The sequence below is a fragment of the Lactuca saligna genome, chromosome 7 (assembly GCF_052625555.1).
Source record: "Lactuca saligna cultivar CGN05327 chromosome 7, ASM5262555v1, whole genome shotgun sequence".
Lineage (NCBI taxonomy): Eukaryota > Viridiplantae > Streptophyta > Magnoliopsida > Asterales > Asteraceae > Lactuca > Lactuca saligna.
Window position 1 is genome coordinate 65,117,452 of NC_136423.1, and position 20,485 is coordinate 65,137,936.

Here is a 20,485-nt window from a genome sequence, read left to right on the forward strand (position 1 = left end):
ACTATTAAGAATTATTAACTGAAGTAAATTATATGTTTGAAAACATCTTCGTATTCCCATCATGAGCGCACATCCCAACATGCAACCATCATTCTTCTGATGCTGGTGTCTTCAGCGCTTCAAGGTGCGTTCACGGTTCAAGAAAAGAAAATCACTCACCATTTCTCCGTTGATTAAAGCTTCTAATGAGGGTGCTTGAGTTGTTGAAATGAATCTGCTGCAAGCCATGGCCACCGTTAATTTCTGGCTACCAATTTTACCGATGGTGTTTGCTGAAGAAGAATTGGCCGAAGCAGTGTCGGCTGAGGAAGAATCGATAACAAAGGTTTCAAAGAAGCATCCCATCTCGAAGGCCACTTTATATCACTCAAAGCAAAGAAGACCTCATAAGTAAACTACCTTTTCTCACAACCATGTGACTGAAGCACGATAACATTTTATTGATTTTGACTATTTCCTAGAAGTTTTAATATCTTATAACAAACTAACATCGTGATTCATGCTGGTGGAACTTCAAAACCCACCACCATGTACTCATGTAACCTTCGTTGTTCGTTTTGCTGCTATGTGTGATTATTCAGCACCATCACCATTCCCAATGATGCCGACACGTTGTTTTTTTCACTGTTTATGAGCTAAAACTCTAAAATTCAAATGATTGAGGAAATATTAAACCTCTTTAACTTTTATTCCGATAGGATACCCAATTCATCGTAGACTATATCCATTTTTTTAGTGTACCGAATTGTAGGAAGATTATCGGTAGTCAAGTTAACGTGATACATTTTAGTTGATTATTTCTCTTAGAGCACTAGGTGTAGGAAACTAGATGTAACACAATTTTGGTGCCACATCACATGCCACATCGCCAATGGTGTTATAATACCAAGTGAGGAAATGGTCACCATACTGTATCTTGTTATGACACAAACTTTTTTTTTCCATTTTATAATTTATTTTATTTTTTTTTCGATTTTTTTTTAAATATTGACAAATATTTTTTAAATATAACATAATAAATAAAATGTAATTATAAATAACATATAATTTTTTTTTAAAGATTAAAATTAACATAGAGACTAAATTACACATAATATCCAAAAACAAAAAAGAAATAACATCCAAATTCAAAAAAAATACAAAGCTATTCGTTATCGTTATTGTTACCATAGAAGATATAATCCGCCAAGTCCTCTCGAAGTTGTATGTGTTTATTTGCGTCCTTAATGTCAACAATGCGATGCAAATAATTTGCTGTTTCTGGTTGAAACCGAACGTGTCTAGGCTCCGTTGGGATATAGTGTGCAATATTTCGCCCTTTATCTTCTACTACCATGTTATGCATTATGGTACATGCATACATGATATGTCGTAGAGTTTCTAAATCCAATGGTCGTACTGCATGTTCGACTATATGCCACTTCGCCTTTAACACTCCAAAAACACGTTCCACATCCTTACGTGCTCCTTCTTGTCTTATCTTAAAAAATTGTCTCGTTCTTCAACCGGGTGGCAGAATGCCTTCACGAATGTGGAATACGGAGGATATATTCCATCTGTAAGGTAATACCCATATTTGTATTCGTTTTCATTCACCGTGAAAGGAGCATTCAGGGTTTTTCCATTCAAAAGATCGTCGGATATTGGCGACTAATCAAGAACGTTGACGTCGTTGCTGGAACCCGAAACCCCAAAAAATGCATGCCAAATCCATAAATCTCGAGAGGTGATAGCCTCTAAAACCAACGAAGGTGACCCGTGATGACCACTTGCGTATTGCCCTTTCCATGCTACTGGACAATTTTTCCATTTCCACTGTGTGCAATCAATGCTTCAGATCATTCTGGGAAACCCATGGCGTTCTTCATGCACCGCATACAATTCTTCCAAATCATGCAACGAAGGCTTCCGCAAATACACGTCTTTAAAAGTTTCAACAACACCCCTTGACAATGTATACAAACTCTCTCTTGCGGTTCTTTCGGACATTCTCATATAGTTGTCAATGGTGTTGGGTGACTCCCCCATAGCCATCAAACAAATGGCCGCAACACATTTCTGCAACGTTGTAAACCCTCGTCTACCTCTAGCATCATATCTTAATTGAAAAAATTCGTACCTAAACATAAATTAACTACAGTTTAAAAATATATTGCATATGTTGTAAAATTAAAGAGTAGTACATTTTTATTTATTTTGTATAAAAGTATAGTAAAGAAGCGATACCGGCTTTCCAAAGCGTTGACGATTCGTAAGAACACATCCCTACTCAAACGAAATCTTCGTTTGAAGTCCTTCGCCCTGTATACACAATTATCCGCAAAGTAATCGCGATTTCTGTTTAACATCGCACGTCTTGTTAGTAGCGGGGCTGAGTCTGGTTGTAATAGGTCGGTAGTGTAATAATGATATATCATCCTAAAGAAAATATCGTCATCTGAATCATCGGACGAGTCGAAAGGATCCATATTTTTTTTTAAGATAATTGAAAGTATGTAGAGAGGAGAAGAGAAAGTGTGTGAAATTTTTTATAAAATGGTAGGTATTTATAGGGCAAATGTTTTTTTTTAATAGTTATTTTTTTCAAACCGTTGCATTTAAACATTATTAAACGTTTAAATTTTACTCGTCACATCCAGTCGCCTTGGCCACGAGATTCACCATCGACGAGCAAAAACGAATAGGGGGGAGGTGTCCCCCCCCCCCCCCGGTCATGATGCTGTTGAGGGGTGCCACCTCACCCATGTTTCTTTTCGTTTGGACCCGTACCGGATGCTCTTAAAGTCTTGAATACGTCAATTGATAAGGATATGATTTGCATTAAAATATCACACTTTCATTCTTCAACATTTTAAACTTGTTGTCACTTGTAACGTAAGTTTTCGATGAGTTTCGATCTCCCATTAGAGGCTCACCTATGTTTTCTGCTTTATATTTTGTGCCTTCAAGACGCTTCTTACACAAGGGTAAATATATTATTCATAAGGAATTTATGTATCTATTGAGGTCAATAAATTGACTTTTATAGATAAGATTACTCACGTCGTATTTTATAGGGGAAAGTAGCAGAAGATCATGCGTTTTTTTAAACATAGATTGGTATTTGGCTCTCTTTAGTAAAGATGGACATAATTGTCAATCCATATTTTTTCCAGTGGAAGCATTAAAAACGGTCGTGCCAATATCTAAGGGTGAGCAAAAACCGAACCGACTAAAGAAAAACCGATAAAACCGCAATAAACTGCAACCGAAAAACCGAAACCGATGCAAAAACCAATGGTGCGGATTTAATTTTTGCAAAAACCGAAGGTCAACGGTGCGGTGCGGTTTCTATCCTAAAAATCAATCCATCAAAACCGAACCGCACCGCAAGCGCGTATAGTAATAAATCAATCAATGTATATTATATACATTCTATTGAAAATAGTTATAAACGATAATATATGTATTATATGTTTATTTTGTGTTTGTATAAAACTATATGGGGTGCAAAAGAAATGTTCTACTGTTAGCCAAACGTACCAATCGATTACATGTAATAAGCTTATAACAAATTAACTCAAAATCAACCAACCTTCAATCATTAATTAGTTTGTGAGAGTGGTCACAAGTTGTATTTTAAGCGACTTACAATTTTTGATTATGTAATTTTGTTTTGAGCTGAAAATGAATGTATTAAAAAAAACAACACAATACAAGCTTATATGCACATGGTTTTCAGTTCTTACAGTTTTAAAAAACCGCACAAAAAACATAAAAAAAACTGCACCAAATTCTTAACACGGTTTAAAAACCGAAACCACACCGATACAAACCGAAACCGCATTTAAAAACCGAAAAACCGAACCATTGCAAAACCGCACCCAACGGTTTTAAGAATGCAAAAACCGCACCATGCGGTTTGCGGTTCGGTTTGGTCTGAAAACCGCACCAAACCGCACCATGTTCACCCCTACCAATATCACATCCCTTGTGGAGAGATGAAAAGTATGATAATTTTTCGATAGATTAGGATCTGCTATAATTTTTTTGAACAAACATACGATTTTGCGCTAATTTAACAAATTTCAGACAATCTTTTGTTTAAAACATTCAAAGATTTGATTGTGAAAATATCAAACGGACCATACATATTATTGACAACTAAAAAACAATTTTACAATGATTCTAACCGAAAATGGATGGTCGAAGATTATAAAAACAAAAGCAAAAAGACCCATTAAAGATGCAATGAATTATTGTCACTTTACTTTTCGTGGCATCACATGGGTCAATCCCGAATCCCCACCATCTCTTTTCTCTTATCTCACTTCGCACACGGCAAAAAGAAACAGCTCTGCGTTTTAGTTTTATCATGTAAAATTCCAAGCTATACCCAATTCGATTCACATTACAACGGTTTGATTTCATCATTATCTTCAATTTTTCAATACTTCTTTAGTTCGTATTCGAGTTCCGAGGGATTCTATTAAAAAATCGTGTTTGGGTAAAGCTTAATTCGTCAAGAACACTCATTTTCTTCCACTTTTCCATCTTGGTTTCGCCCCAATTGAAGCTCGAATACAGTCATGAGTATGTACGGCAGAGATCCGTGGGGTGGGCCGTTGGAGATAAACACGGCTGACTCCGCGACAGACGATGACCGGAGCAGGAACTTGAACGACTTCGACAGGGCGGCGCTTTCTCGTCCATTAGACGAAACGCAGCAGAGCTGGCTGTTAGGTCCCGGAGAACAGAAGAAGAAAAGGTACGTAGATCTGGGGTGTATCATCGTCAGCCGTAAGATATTTATTTGGACGGTTGGAACGATTCTAGCAGCTGGTTTCATCGCCGGAATAATTACAGTTATAGTCAAGAACGTTCCTAGACATCACAAGCATCCTCCAGCACCAGATAACTACACTATTGCACTCCACAAAGCTCTCATGTTCTTCAATGCCCAAAAATGTAAGACACCACCTTTCTACTTTACTCAGATCTAATGTCGTAATGTTCTTTTGTTTAATTCCTTATTCCTCCATCGCGATTGCTTCCTTTTCAGCTGGAAAGCTTCCGAGGCATAATAATGTTTCATGGAGGGGTAATTCGTGTTTAAACGATGGAAAATCGGACAAATCAGGAGCTGTAATGAAAGATTTAGTGGGTGGATATTATGACGCTGGAGATGCGATAAAGTTTCATTTCCCTCAAGCTTGGGCCATGACTCTGTTGAGTTGGAGTGTGATTGAATACAGTGGTAAATACGAAGCTGTAGGAGAACTTGCTCATGTTAGAGATATTATCAAATGGGGCACTGATTACTTTCTTAAAACCTTCAATTCTTCTGCTGATAGCATAAGCCAACTCGTGGCTCAGGTTAGCTTCAAATCTTCTTTCATTATGAATCGAAATTGGGAAATGAAAATTCTAAAAAGCATGATGTTTCACAGGTTGGAAATGGTGATACATCGGGAGGAACAAGTGATCCAAACGATCAAACTTGTTGGATGCGACCCGAGGACATTGACTACCCACGACCCGTAACCACATGTTCGTCATGCTCTGACCTGGCAGCTGAGATGGCAGCAGCATTAGCTTCAGCTTCCATTGTTTTCAAGGACAACAAGATCTACTCAAAGAGACTTGTCCATGGTGCTGAAACGCTTTGGAAGTTTGCTAGAGATCAACGTGGTTTGTATAGTGGTGGTGGATCAGATGCTGCAACTTATTACAATTCGAGTATGTATTGGGATGAGTTTGTGTGGGGTGGAGCTTGGATGTATTATGCAACGGGGAATCAGTCGTATTTGTATCTTGCTAGTCACCCGACTTTAGCTAAGCATGCGGGTGCCTTTAAGGGAGGATCGAATTATGGTGTTTTTAGTTGGGATAACAAGCTTCCTGGAGCTCAAGTAAGTTTTCTTGTATTGTGTTTGGCATATATTAGTCATGTCTCATTGACATCAGTCTCAGTCGAGTCAATGGGACAAAAACTGCAATTTTGTCCAACCCAAAAAAGCGGGACTGAGACTGATGTCAATATGACAAAAATTGCAGTTTTTGTCCCACCCAAAAAGGCGGGACGGAGAATTGCTTTTTGATCTCTTGTTTGTGTAAAAGACGTAAATACCCTCGTCGTAGAAAATAGCCCTAGAAAGCTTGTCTGACATTGTCAAGTTGTGTCGTGTCCCATGTAACAAACGCACTGCGTTTGTTACATGAGACGTAACTAGATGTGCCAAGGCAAGATTTCTAAGGCTATTTTCCATGACGAGGGTATTTATGTCTTTTACACAAACAAGAGATCAAAAACAATTCTCTGTCCCGCTTTTTTGGCTGGGACAAAAAACTGCAATTTTTGTCTTATTGACATCGGTCTCTGTCTTGCTTTTTCGGGTTGTGGACAAAATTACAGTTTTTGTCCCATTAACATCAATTTGTCCTGCCTTTTTGGGCAGGACAAAATTTGAAAATTTTGTTGCATGGACATGTGTCCCTATGTTATAATGCATTAGAGACTCTACATCATTGTCACCATTATTATATCTTGTAGGTACTCCTGACTCGATTAAGATTATTTTTAAGTCCCGGGTACCCATATGAACAAACATTGAAGACGTTTCATAACCAAACAAGCATAATCATGTGTTCATACTTGCCATACTTCACAAGTTTTAACCGAACAAGAGGTAGTAAATTACTAAATTACCCAACCCTCTATTTCCTTTCTTATTTTAACCATAAACTAAACTATTTTCATGTTGTAGGAGGGATGATACAATTGAATCATGGAAAAACACAGCCTCTTCAGTACGTTGCTAATGCAGCCTTTTTAGCGACCCTTTTTAGCGACTATTTAGATGCTGCAGACACTCCTGGGTGGTATTGTGGACCGAATTTCTACTCAACTGATGTGCTAAGGGAATTTGCTGAGACTCAGGTATTCTTTCATTTGTCATGTTAGCTTTGTAATTTATTTTTTCAAAAGTGGGCCCACTGTTGTTAATTTATTTTTTACTTTATAATATTTGTTAAATTTAACGGTAATGTAATAATTTGTTATTTAGTTAGTAAATATAATTATTTAAAATTTGTAGTTTAATGATAAAAGATATTTCATTTATCAAGATATTTAAGAAACTCTTTAGTTGATAAAATAACTATAATATAAAGGGATATCCACAATAATATTTACTTTGTATATATTTACTTTTCAAAGTATGTATACCCGTGTTGTATAGTTTTATATATACTACATTTTAGAATTATAATATATTTACATAAATCAATGTTAAATTTTAATTAAATGTTTACTATTTTAATTTTTTTTAAAGAATAACTCATTTTTATTTATCTTGCGACTGATTCTCTTCTGTCTTCTTAATTTGTTCAAAACTTTTGTACTTATTAGGACTAATATTATAAAAGCCATAAATTTTTAACGTGTAATTGGAAAAAGCCTTAATATTTTTTTTATTGCTATGGCCACAACTTTTTCTTAGAATTATCATTCTAGCCCACTTAACAAGTTTCATGGTTAAGTTGGTTAACTTTTTTTCAAATTCAATCCTAAAATGTTCAAATTTAGTCCCTAAGGTTCGCAAAAAATTACACCATATGGTTTTTTAACTTTATTTTTCGTTTTCTGTATACTTTATTTATTTTCGTTTTTTTTATAAATATATATATATATATATATATATATATATATATATATACATTTTTTATTTTCTTTTTTTAACTTTATTTTTCAACAATTTGATTTTTTTTACCTTTTTACCTTTTGTTTTCTATTTTTTTTTTCTATTTTAGTTATTTATGGTTTTTCTAATGTTTTTATTTATTTTGATTGAAGTAAGCGAACTTAAATTCAATATAAATTACTATAACAAGTTTTTTTTTTATAGAGACCGACTATTATTATTTTTTTGTTCTTTCTTTTAGTCTATTATTAAATTGAAAAATATCATCTTGAATTTAAACCATTGATATCACATATAGAAATATGATTTAATTTGAAAGTTATACAACACACTGAAACACTAATTCTCAATAAACAAACTAATTTTTTTTTAATTTTTATTTTTTCGTAACATAAATATAATAGCACTAAAGAAAAAAAAAATAAAAAGAAAATATATTGGACCGAAATTACAAATATAAACATAACTATTTTATTTACTTGAAATAAAAATAAAAAATTACAAAAACATTAAATTATCAAAATTGTAATATACTCTAATATATTAATATATTTTACATTTTTTGAAAAAGTTCAATAAAAAGTTAAAAATACAAAAAAAATAAAAACAAATAAATGGAAAATAAATAAGAAAAAAAAGATGAAAATTTTAAAATATAATACGAAAATAAATATGAAAAAAAAAACTCTTATATACTCTATATATACACTAAAAAACTAGAAAACAAAAGGTAAAAAGGTAAAAAAAAACCAAATTGTTGAAAAATAAAGTTAAAAAATGAAAATAAATAAAGTATATATAAAAAAACCGAAAATAAATAAAGTATTAAAAAAACGAAAAATAAAGTTAAAAAACCATGTGGTGTAATTTTTTGCAAAATTTGACCTTTTTTAGGATTGATTCTGCCAAAAAGTTAACCAAGTTAACCATGAAACTCGTTAAGTCGGTTAGAGTGATAATTCTGCGAAAAAGTTGTGGCCATAGCAATAATAAAAAAAATATTAGGGTTTTTCAAAATCCGCGTTAAAAATTTGGGGCTTTTATATATAGTTATGTCGATAAAATAATAAACTAATGTAATATGCTAGTTTAATAAATAAAACTATAATGAAATAATATAATAATGTCATAAGGTAATATAAATCAAGTAATAATAATGTTGCTTGGATAATGTGAGATACTCGGACATATTTCCTTTTCGTTCCATCAGGTGGATAAATGATTTTAAAAGTATTTGAGAAAAATGATTACTTTGGGGAAATGGAAGGAAAAAAAAAATGAGTGTGAATTTGTAAAAAATTCCAACTAAATGGGAAAAACCTCATTTTCATGACTTTTTCTATCGTTTGTTTTGTATCGAGTCAAAAAACACCTATATATGGATATAATGGGTTACTAGATAAACTCCCATTTCCATTAAATCTATTTAGTTAAAAAGAAATTCACCTTGCTCTCTACACCATTGTAAATGATTTTATTATTTCTTAAATCCATCTCTTTGTTCCTCAGATCAACTATATCCTTGGAAAAAACCCAAGAAAGATGAGTTATGTTGTGGGATTTGGTAATCACTACCCGAAACACGTACACCACAGAGGCGCATCAATTCCCAAAAACAAGATCAAGTACAGCTGTAAAGGCGGATATAAATGGAGAAACTCAAAAAAACCAAATCCCAATATCATATTTGGAGCCATGGTTGCGGGACCAGATAGACATGATGGATTCCATGATGTGCGCATGAATTACAATTACACGGAGCCAACACTCGCCGGAAATGCCGGTTTGGTGGCGGCACTGGTGGCGCTCTCTGGCGGTAGAACGGTTAAAGTTGATAAAAACACGATTTTCTCGGCGGTGCCGCCTATGTTTCCCACTCCACCTCCGCCACCAGCTCCATGGAAGCCATGAACATTAACTGTTTTTTTTTTTTTTGTTGATTGTTATCATCGGAATGGCTAATTACTGATTACTGGACTTTCTTTTTTTAGAAAGAGTATTTTGATTGTATGTAGTTTGAACTTTGAGTTGTGTCTAATGTATGTAAATTAAAGTAAGTAATCTTTTGTAGTATTTGAAACAATGAAAACTCGGTGACACTAACAATTGGTTTTTTTATTGTTTAAACACGCCTGATTTCCATTTATTGAAATTATTGTCAAGTTTTGTTAAAAGTTGATTAAAATCAAGTTACTTTAATTTGCAATTTGCTACAAAAATAGTTTTGTTAGTGTATATATAGATAGAATAGGGTTTTCTTGGTTTTAGTTTTGCTTTTTCCAGTTTCCTATTTAGGTAGTTTTTGTATATAAACTAGGGGTTAGATCATAGCAACCTGTTTTGGTTAATTTGTTCAAAATAGATTTTGTCATATCTCAAAAACTCTACACAAATATAGGAATGTCAATCCAAAATTTAAGCAAAATTCAAGTAAAGTTTTCAAAATATCATGTCCTAATAAGAAAAATATATATATCAAAACTTTAGCATCATGTATTAAAACACTATACTTTGTTCAATCTATCTGGAATATTTTTTATAAATGATCGAAATCATTTCATCAAATCATTGGGCTTGTATTGTTTCAGTTATATATCTATATATCTATAATAGGTAAGACAAAACTTATAATAGAACTATTGGTTTGTAAAGATAAATGTGTAAAAGATGAAATTTTACATGATTTTAACATTCATAAAGCATGAAACCGAATATGTAATCTTTTTTGAAAAAAGAAGTTGAAAATATAATATAAATATGTAAAAATTGAAATTCTAAATGTTTTTTAAGAATCATTACCCATAAAAACTGAATGTGTAAATAAAATGTAGAAAACAAAGTAGGAACAAAGAATCTTGCCTCACCACCACCACTATCTTTAGAACTTAGAAGTCCAAATATATTATTAAAGAAAAGGCTTGGTCATACTTTGTTGTTCCGGTAAGCATTGTTCATTAGGGTTCCTTGTGTTTAACTTCCCAAATTAAAAAAAAAAAAAAAAAAAAAAAAAAAAAAAAAAAAAAAGTTTAGTTTAAACAACTAAAAACCATCTTTTAAAAATAAAACATAAATATCAATTAGGTTCAAACAGAAGTCTAAAAAACGTAGTCACAACAAAGATATGACACACGCCATTTCCTTACCCTTCTCACCGGAACAATTTGAAAAACATCTTATATATAATAAGTAAGCACAAAGTTTAATGAGTTATTCACTACATCATATATTTCATTGCACATACTTTGCATATAAAGCTTAATAAGTGGATGCATAAATTTATGATCAAAATCCTTTTTAGAATGGAAAAGTTTGTCCTAATTCTAAAACTATCCAAAAAAATATATTTTATTTGAACTGCAAATTTACTCTACTTCTAAACTACTCTTAAATCCACATAAATCCCTAACGAAACTTGAACCATCGACCTCAAGGAGGGAGGACATATAACATATAGTATCTCAAGTAGTAAATGCACATAACAAATCAAATCAAGGAAAAGTTCTTAGTACAAAATGTAATAGAGACATCTATTATTGGATAATAAACTGACATTAGTTGTAGGCTATCCTCCAAATTAATTCTTATAAGTTATAAAAGAGACATTGGACACCTACATGGTCATAATAAGCCACATAATTAATGCTAATTCAATTTCGACATGCTAATTAGTTTTTAAAACTTAGTTAACCTTTATAGATTTATAAACACTCAACATATAGAAGCAACCAATTGACCACCAAAAGTCTTGATGTAAAAATATGACCGGTTGTGAATTTTGACAAAATAAAATATGGTTTAAAATTTTTAATGTATAACAGTATAAGAAAACAAGACCCGTGTTTTTGTCAAGTTTAGCACTTTGAGCAAAAACCTAAAAAATGGTTATTTAGCTCCTTCAACGACTTAAATATTTCTAAATCCAATTCTAATGATTTAAGATTATTACTTGGAGTTCGAAGATTGTTTCAAGTGCCCAATTAAATCTAATTAAATTCATTAACAACACAAATATATCAAATTAAGAGATCATCCATTGAATTCCAATTTCAAACTTCCAAAAGGTAAGATATGACTATTAAATTGAAATATTTCCTATGATTTTAACTTTAGAACACATTAATCTAGTTACAAATCATAAAGAGAACATTAATTCCATAGTCACACTTTATTTTGGATAGATCAAGGATGATATACCATTGTTAGAGCTCATAAACTTCACCAAAGCTTCATAAAATAAAGTTTGACCAAATGAAAATTTCAACACATGATTTGCGTTGGAATTACACCTAAAACACAATTCTAAACTTAATCTATACATAGAAATTGAATTCTATTGAATCCAATGATGAACTCATGAAACTATGGTTTCAAATACACAATTAAATCTTTATTACTCCATTTTTATTTTCTGCCAAAGAGATGAACTTATATCATTAACTTAAAACACCATTATATCTTCAGTTTTGTTCCCAATCTCATCATCTATATTAAAAATTAGACTATCGTCGGCTTTATAGCTATGAAATTTGAACAAGAAAAAAGAAAGAGAATTAGGTTTTAACTCAGAATTTATATAATGGCAAAATTGGTCCCAAGACTTTTAAGTTTCTCAGTTGTTCCTAGGGTTGTTCACTATTTGGATAAAACTGAATTGTCCAATTGGACAATTTGTATTGGACTATTTGGTTCGAATATTCGGATTTTTTGGATTGGTTTTCAACAAAACCGAATTATCATTTTGGATTTCGGATTGGTTTTGGTTTATGAAATAAGAACCGGATAGTCCAAAAAACCCGAATAAATATTTATTTATTATTTATTTATAATATATATCTATAGTTATTTATTAATTTTGTAATTTATTTTTTCGAATAGGTTCAAAACGTTTCACCCGATAAAAAAAACATTAATATGCATTTTTCTCTCAAAAGTTTTCTATCTATAAAATATTTAACTATAATATATCTTTTTAGTAGTTGTTTATAAATTTCAAATCACAACTAAATAATTTGTTTTTCATTTCTTGTGTAAAGTTGGAGAATATTATAATTATATGTTGTTTTAAAATATTTTGGTTTTTGAAAACCGAATTATAAAAACCGATCCAACCGAATTGTAATCGGACCAGATCGGATCGGATTTGAATTTAGTTTGGAGTATTCGGATTCATTTTTTGAAAACCGAAATGAATTTGGATTCATTTGATTGGATCGGATCAAACCGATCCATCCAAACGAACACCCCTGGTTGTTCCCCAACTAACTCCGATTTAACCAACAAGTGTTAATACTTATACATCAACTCTAGAAAGTTAATTTTTAAGATGACAAAACTTCAAAAATGGTCCTTATGGTTTCCGAATATATCAAGTTTAGTCTCTAAGTTCAAAAAACCTCACAGATGGTCCCTATGGTTTCAAAACTTTTAATGTTTAGTCCTTCCGCCTAACTCCGTCAGCTTTCTACCGTTAAGTGAGGGATATTTTCGCCATTTCAATACCCAGGGACCATTTATGAGATTTTTTATTTATTCTAAAAAAAAAAGAAAAAATGAAATATAAAGGGGATCCCACCCTTTCCCTCTCTCTCTCACTCACACACACATACACACTTGCAATTCTTTATTTATCCTAGCCCCCCATTAACAAGACCATATCTTCCTTTTGATTTCACAAGAACACAACTATTTATACTTTCATGATAATTGATGTATTATGAATAAAAACAAAGATGAAACCCAAGTACACACAGTAGGGGATGCATACTAATGAACGATGGTGAGACCAACATTTCTATTTCAATTGTTGAACCATGGTGGTGGTGATATGGCTTGCTTTCAAGGTCTGATTTCAAGGTTTCAAGTTCTGATTTTAGAGAAACTTGTAAACTCAGATGATAAATATACAGATGATAAACACTCATACCTTTTGAACATTGATTTCCTTGGTTTTCAAGGTTCGATTTCAAGGTTTTCATGGCCGATTTTTTGAGGAAGAACATGGTTCTTAGTTGTTGGAGATTTGTGTTTTCTATTTTCCGGCGAGATAGCGAAGTAAAGAGAAGTTTCCTCTCATTGTTGTTCCGACGAGCCACCTACAGTCCCCACAGTCTCTTTTCCGGTGATCCCCCAATCTCCCACCATCAAAGACTCTTTCTCTTCCCCTCTTTAATCTATGTTGATATTATCTTCTCTATCTCTCTGATCTTTGATGATCTGCAAGCTCCTCCCCACAGGTAGTGATTTTCGGTGAGGATTCAATTTGTTTAACATATTTAGGTTTTAAGACCATATTTGTTTAATTTTCAGATCCATAGAAAAATTGATGGTGTTACGGTTTTGGTTATGAGAGAGAGAGAGAGAGAGAGATGTAGGACCCCTTGCATATTAAATATTATTATTTTCTTCTTTTTTCAAAAAAAAAAAAAGCGAAAACCTCATAAATAGTCCCTCGGGTAGTGAAATGATGAAACTGCCCTTCACTTAATGGACAAATACTAACGGAGTTAGCCATAAGGACTAAACATTAGAAGTTTTGAAACCACAGGGACCATCTGTGAGGTTTTTTGAACTTAGAGACTAAACTTTATGTTTTCGGAAACCACATGGACCAATTTCGAAGTTTTGTTGTTTAAGATTTTAGGTCCAAACCTAGTTAATTCAAGATCATACTTAAGTTTTTTTTATAGACAAGTTTGGTCCCTAAATCTTAAAAAAAATTGTTTTACTCGTTTGACATGTTAATTAACATTTTTGGTTGTATATATTCTAATAGAAAACTAAACGATAAAATTTCTTGCAAATAAGTCCATATCATAATTTAATGAATTTACTCAAATTTTATTCCTTAGTTCTTAATCTTAAAGATTTTTAAGTTCAACTTTCTCTTAAACCACGTTAACTAACTTTTATTTAAGTTTTATATTACTAAGGGCTTGTTTGTTTTACCTCTTACTGGGTCCAGTAAGAGGTTATCTCTTACTCGGTCCGGTAAGAGCGTTTGATTACAACACTTTTAACCTCTTACCGGGTCATTATGCGTCTTACCCTGCCATCCAAAAATTGTAGCTGACCGAGTCTTTTTTTTTTTTTGTTATTATCGTTTCTAAACCCTACGCTGCTACACAATACTCCAAAACTTTTCTATCGGTTTTTCATTAGCTATCGTGAAGGAGAATCACACGAGTGTCGTCGCCTCTACTCTCTACCAGTCGACCACCACTGTCGGTTGATCACCATCTCCAGTCGACTTCCACCCACTGCATCTGAAGAAGGTAAGGTCTTCAACAGTTTTTTTGTTTGTTTTTCTGGATTGGATGCAAACGAAACCTGCTGATATTTGTTTCTAGAAATCGGATAATATACATAGTATTGCTGCAATTACATGTTCTTTGATATGTAGGATATGAAATCAAATGTGATTTTTTCTGAATTGGAAGCAAAAACGGAAACATATGGTATTTGTTTCTTGAAAACAAATGATATTTGTTGCTGGAAATTAGAAAATCAGATAAGATTCATAGTATTGCTACAATTATATGTTATTTGATATGTATGATATAAATCAAATGCATTTTTTGCTAGACTGGAAGCAAAAGCGAACTCCTTTTTGTATTTGTTTCTTGAAATCAAATGATATTTGTTGCTGGAAATTAGATAATATGCATACTATTGTTGCAATTATATGTTATTTGATATGTAGCTTTATAATATCATATCCGATTATGCTTGTTTTGAAATTGAGAATTAATTATACATCATTTATTGAACTCAGTGCATGCATTTGGTTTTTATGTTGTTTGGAATTTAGATGCAGTAACATGAAACTTTGAATTTTTAAAACAACAGTACACTCAAGGGTGCATGTTGTAGCTAATAATTTAGATTGAATGGAAAACACTTCTTAGGGTGCATGCTGTGTTGTTTCCACCTTACAATTACTCCATGTGGTTCTTGTGATTCTGTAATGTAAGTAAAAAAAAAGATGACAAACATAACTAGGTTTAAGAGAAATAGAAATAGAGATATATTATATGTTTATATGTTCAATGCTTAAATCAAATATTTTTCTGAAGTATACATATTTTGAAATCAAAATTTTTATGTTGAACCTTAAGTTGTATGATAAATCTATTTTGTTGAATTGTATGTTGAAGTTTTTTTTTATAATATTTTTAACATTAATTTTTAGTAGAAATGTCCCAAAAGAGGCCTAGAGTAGTTTGGAAGCAAGATTGTGTCGACAAAACTTTTCTCGATGCATGTATACATGAAATTGCTAGTAATGGTTGGGAAGGTGGTAGTTTGAAAGCAAACTCATGGAAGGTAGTAGCGGAGAAACTCAAAACCGAACACAATTTTATAGTCGATCAAAAGCAAATGAAGAACCGATATGACTATTTAAAATCAAAATACGCGGCTTGGGTGAAACTTAAGAACAAAACGGGAAATGTTTATAATTCTGCCACAAACACTTTTGATATGACTGAAGAAGAATGGCAAGCAGAGATGAAGGTTTTAATACTTTTAATTGTAAAAAATATTATTTTCCTTAAGTAGTTTGATAATGCCTTTTATTTTTTATTTTTAAACAGTCGAACAAGTATGTAGAGAAATTGAGATATACACCACTACTTTATCCACATCTTTGCACTCAGTTGTTTGACGGGTCAACCTCCACTGGCTTTCATAGTTGGGGTCCCTCTTCTACACTACCTCACCCAGCCAAAGTATTTAATGAGCATGATTTTGATAATGTTGAGTGCACTCAGATGGAAACTCCGGCCTCAACAGAACCCCCTCCCGCAAGTGAAGAATCACGTGGTCGGGCAAAAAACAAGAAAGGAAAACAAAATGAGAAGGATGTTCCTGTAAACATACTCCATGAAGACTTAAGAGAAGTTGGGAAAGAAATAATCAAAGTTGCAAAATCATTGGTGGAAAAAAATAATATTGACAATGATTTGGATGCATGTATGGAAAAGTTGGAAAAACTAGAGTGGGAAGAGTTTGATCCAAAATATCAAGCAGCTCTTTTGCTTTTCACTGAAAGTGTTGATGTTAGAAAGCTTTGGTTACGCCTTAAGCCTTCGAGTTGTGAGATGTGGGTGAAGAATGCGGGAAAGAAAATTGGATTTTTTTGATTGACTTTTAGTTTGGTTTTAGTTTACTTTTAGATGTGCACTTTCATTATCTTTTTTGGATGTTTTTTATGGCGTTTACAATATTTTGGATGACTTTGAATTTTGTGTTATGAGTTTAAATGTTATGTTATGATTTGGATGACTTTTAAATTTTATATTGTGGAATTAAATGTTTTCAATTTATAATTTACAGGTTACATATGGATTCGGATGGTGAAATTTTAGCTTTCTTTTTACTATCGTGGTATTGGTTGATGTCGGCCCGACGAAGGCAAAGATATATTGAAAGAATAAAAGATAATGATTCAAAATTAAGCGGGCATGAATATACACAAGAATTGCTACACGGAACTTCTACACAATGTAATGATATGATGCGTCTTTCACGCGAGGCATTTGTACTACTATGCAATCATTTTACTCAAAAAAATTGGTTGCAACCTAGTAAGACAATAAGCATTGAAGAGAAGATAGCTATATTTTTAAATGTTACTAGGTGTGAGACCCATGTATTACATGGGTTTATTTAAAAAAAAAATGAAATTTTAACAATTTGAGAAGTTTGAATTTATAAGAAAAATGAGAATAAATTTAAATTATTAAAATTAATTAGACTTTAATACATTGAATACATTACATATATAAATCATTTCTAATAAATACCTTGCATATATATTACTTATATATTAAATGTGGAATTTTAATTTAATTACCTTATATATTAAATGTGGAATTTTAATTTAATAAAATGAAAATTACAATAAAATGACAAGTGGAAAATAGAAAATTCAAAAATTCTAGAAAATGTCATGTGTCTAAATGAAGGAGAAGAGGACATGTGGCAAAAAAAACCTTCATTTATTAAGGAGGATAGGGCATAATCAACGTTTTCGAGTGGTTAAAAGAAGATTTCAACACTCCACACAAACGATTCATAAATGTTTTCATGAGGTCCGGATTGCAATGATCTCTTTTGCAAAAGAAATTATAGTGCCAACAACTTCTAGTGCAACTGAAAATACCTCAGAACGCCATAGAAGGCTAAAAGCTATATTTCCCGGAGCAATAGGTGCGTTAGATGGTACTCTTGCACGTGCAGTTGTGCCGGCTGATCAACAAACTCGTTATAGGGGAAGAGGAAAAGGTGAGTGTTATCAAAATGTATTGGAAATTTGTGATTTTGATATGATATTCACCTTTGTATGGGCTGGATGGCAGGGCATAGCACATGATTCACGAGTTTTGAAAGAAGTTGCATTTAATCCGACTTCTGGATTTCCATTTCCTCCACCAGGTTTATAATCTTTCTATATCTTTTATTATTATCTATATTGTTTATATAATAGGTGTCACGCTCACCTTTACAGATAAATATTACCTTTGTGACGCTGCATATACCAACACTCGTGGATTTATGACTCCCTATCGCAATACGAGGTATTGGTTAGCCGATTTTCGACGACGAAGGGCGTTAACTAAGGAAGAAATATTCAATCATGCTCATGCACAACTCATAAATGTTATAGAGTGTGCTTATGGTGTATTGAAGGCAAGATTTCCAATCTTAAAACTAATGGCTCCTTATCCTTTTGCAGTTCAACGAGATATAGTCGTTGCTTGTGTCGCAGTACATAATTTTATAAGGAAATGTAATATTCAAGATGACTTATTTACATGCTTTGAAGAGAACAATGTCCTTCCTCCTAACGCGGAAGGTGGTGGAAATGACAACATAGAATGGGGTTCGGAAGGCATTGAATATATGAGTACTTTGCGTAATTAGATTGCAAATCAAATGCATTCAAATGGTTTAAGTTAATTTCTTATGCATTTTTTATGGTTTGTTTCAATTTTAGGGTTTTTCTATTTGTAATTTCAATGATTTATGTTTCATTTGAATTTTGTACGACATTTTGTATTTTTTTTTTATAATCAACAATTTTATTTAGATTTCTTATAGAAAACAATACAAATATCCAAATTAAAAAAAAGGCAAAATGGTAATTTTTATCAGTCAACACAATCAGTCAGATACATAATCAAACAATATGATTCAGTCAGAGGTAGATGCAGTCAGAGCTTCAGATCCAGTTAGTGCCTGACTCAGTCAGATCTGACTCAATAAGCAACTATCAAACAAGACCTAAGCTTTAAAACTATGAAATCTATTGTTTTATTTATTTATTTTTAATTAATTAATCTTATTATTTATTTAATATAGAGGTCCACCTAAATGTTAAAACTCTAGCCCTAAATTTACGGGTGTTACACAACATGTGTAACCTTAGCAAATAAAAAAATATTTATAAGTATATTTTACATGCCATCATTGTTTTGGTTCGAGGTGATGGAAATGTAGATAAACCGCACATATGATGGAAAAGATTCACACAAAGTTGAATTAACATTGCTTAGGCAATTGCTAATGTTGACAATATTATAACAATGATGAAGGCTCCAATTACAATCTTGGAAGCTCTGAAGAATATTTCCAACAAGAAAGTAACAAAACTAGATGATTCTGTTGGGACGAGATGAGAAGACTTGCAGCTGGATGGAGATGAGTTTGTCGGTAGGGGATAAGAAGATTTGTAGTTTAAAGAGAACGTATTTTTAGATTTATTATTCATAAAACAAAGAAATAACTTGTGTTATTGTTTGTATCATAACCAATGCGGTCATAAAATTAATAACATAAAGGGAATAAATAAATAGTAATATGTATATGTATAAACTTAAGAGTAGGATATACCTAATAGAAATGAGTGTTCAACGTCATAACTAACTGGTGTAACTTTGAGAATAATAGCAATGTAACACTGTAAATTTTCAGCTAAAATTTTCATTTTCAAAATCACATAATTCAAATTATCACTTATCAAAATCCACAATTGTTTAAATTATCACAAAACACAAATCAATAATTGTTTGATGATAATCCAAGATCCTCTAAGATATAAACTCCATCTCGTGTGTACAATCAAGCCGACGCCTTCCCGTGATCCTGAGAAATACCTGAAACACATATCACATAACACGATAAGCACAAAGCTTAGTGAGTTCTCTAAAATACCACACACATATCGTTAGCCTCTCATGTCTATATCTCGATAAAGACCTGCCGATTAATGTGTCTCAGTGGAGACCCTTCGGTCCCATAACTCGGGTTGGACCCTCCGGTCCTAACTTAATAAAGCTCAGAATAATAAACAACATAAATCACGAAGACATAATGCATGATATCACATAACTCAGTATAAGCATACAGGACCCTCTGGTTACACAATGTTACCACTCAGGTAAGTATAGTGAGAAGAGTCACATCGGAAGTAAGTACGTAGACCTAGCAGCCCATGAACAGTCTAGACTCCGCCTACATAATATAATTATCTCATAAGCAATTTGTAATAACCACCCCATGATTGCTAAACTAACTTCTCCACTAAATCTCAAAAGAGTGAAAAAACCATTTTACCCCTCCATGGACTCTAAAATCCACAGTTGACCAAACCCTAAAAATCAACAAAAGTCATCGCTCAAGTCAACAGTCCATGTTAACGAAACTCGTCGAGTGCCTCTACGCGACTCGTCGAGTTCCTTTATTTTCTTAGAAGTATCGGGGAAATCCAACTCAACTCGTCGACTTGTCTCATCAACTCGCCG

General features: G+C 32.5%; 3 protein-coding genes across 3 annotated transcripts; all 3 read left to right on the plus strand.

The window, feature by feature from the left end:
- The first annotated feature begins 4,243 nt into the window (after nt 1–4,243).
- Nucleotides 4,244–9,828, plus strand: LOC145004185 (endoglucanase 25-like). The gene is made up of 6 exons (XM_078963075.1): nt 4,244–4,947; nt 5,042–5,355; nt 5,430–5,891; nt 6,533–6,668; nt 6,747–6,919; nt 9,192–9,828. Exons 1-6 carry the CDS (start codon nt 4,569–4,571, stop codon nt 9,591–9,593), a joined length of 1,866 nt encoding a protein of 621 aa, XP_078819201.1. The 5' UTR covers nt 4,244–4,568; the 3' UTR covers nt 9,594–9,828.
- Nucleotides 9,829–14,766: 4,938 nt separating this feature from the next.
- Nucleotides 14,767–16,977, plus strand: LOC145003826 (uncharacterized). The gene is made up of 3 exons (XM_078962738.1): nt 14,767–14,953; nt 15,871–16,193; nt 16,274–16,977. The coding sequence occupies exons 2-3, from the start codon at nt 15,876–15,878 to the stop codon at nt 16,820–16,822; spliced, it is 867 nt and encodes a 288-aa protein (XP_078818864.1). The 5' UTR covers nt 14,767–14,953; nt 15,871–15,875; the 3' UTR covers nt 16,823–16,977.
- A 701-nt stretch (nt 16,978–17,678) lies between these two features.
- LOC145006397 (uncharacterized) lies at nt 17,679–18,727 on the plus strand. Its single transcript, XM_078965481.1, has 3 exons — nt 17,679–17,966; nt 18,041–18,116; nt 18,190–18,727. The coding sequence occupies exons 1-3, from the start codon at nt 17,901–17,903 to the stop codon at nt 18,603–18,605; spliced, it is 558 nt and encodes a 185-aa protein (XP_078821607.1). The 5' UTR covers nt 17,679–17,900; the 3' UTR covers nt 18,606–18,727.
- Nucleotides 18,728–20,485: the final 1,758 nt, after the last annotated feature.